Below are 247 nucleotides of genomic sequence, written 5' to 3' on the forward strand. Positions count from 1 at the left end.
TTTCCCTCCATGCCCTTGGAGACGTTGAGGGTCTGGTTGTTGAGGTTCACCTCCACGATGATCTGCTCCCGGTTGTAGGAGCCCTGGCTGTCCAGGTCCTCCTCGGACTCTTCACCTTCCATCTTGCACACGGCACCCGCGCCGCCATCCTTCTCCTCCTTGTAGTACTGCTTGGTTGGGCCAGCGGGGAGCGTCCCACCGCCTGCTCCATCCTCTACCCGCACCGAGAAAGGGACGTTGGCCTCCA

At 61.5% G+C, this 247-nt stretch overlaps 1 protein-coding gene across 1 annotated transcript in view; it reads right to left on the bottom strand.

The window, feature by feature from the left end:
• Positions 1 to 5: 5 nt before the first annotated feature.
• Positions 6 to 247, bottom strand: part of LOC104272696 (zinc finger and BTB domain-containing protein 47-like) — a gene marked incomplete at both ends in the record, with an annotated part of 771 nt that continues 529 nt past the window's right edge. The window contains one exon of the mRNA XM_009867767.1: positions 6 to 242. Coding sequence (XP_009866069.1) covers positions 6 to 242 — 237 coding nt within the window. The remainder of the gene's footprint in view (positions 243 to 247) is intronic.

The sequence above is a fragment of the Apaloderma vittatum genome, unplaced genomic scaffold, assembly GCF_000703405.1.
Source record: "Apaloderma vittatum isolate BGI_N311 unplaced genomic scaffold, ASM70340v1 scaffold33360, whole genome shotgun sequence".
NCBI lineage: Eukaryota > Metazoa > Chordata > Aves > Trogoniformes > Trogonidae > Apaloderma > Apaloderma vittatum.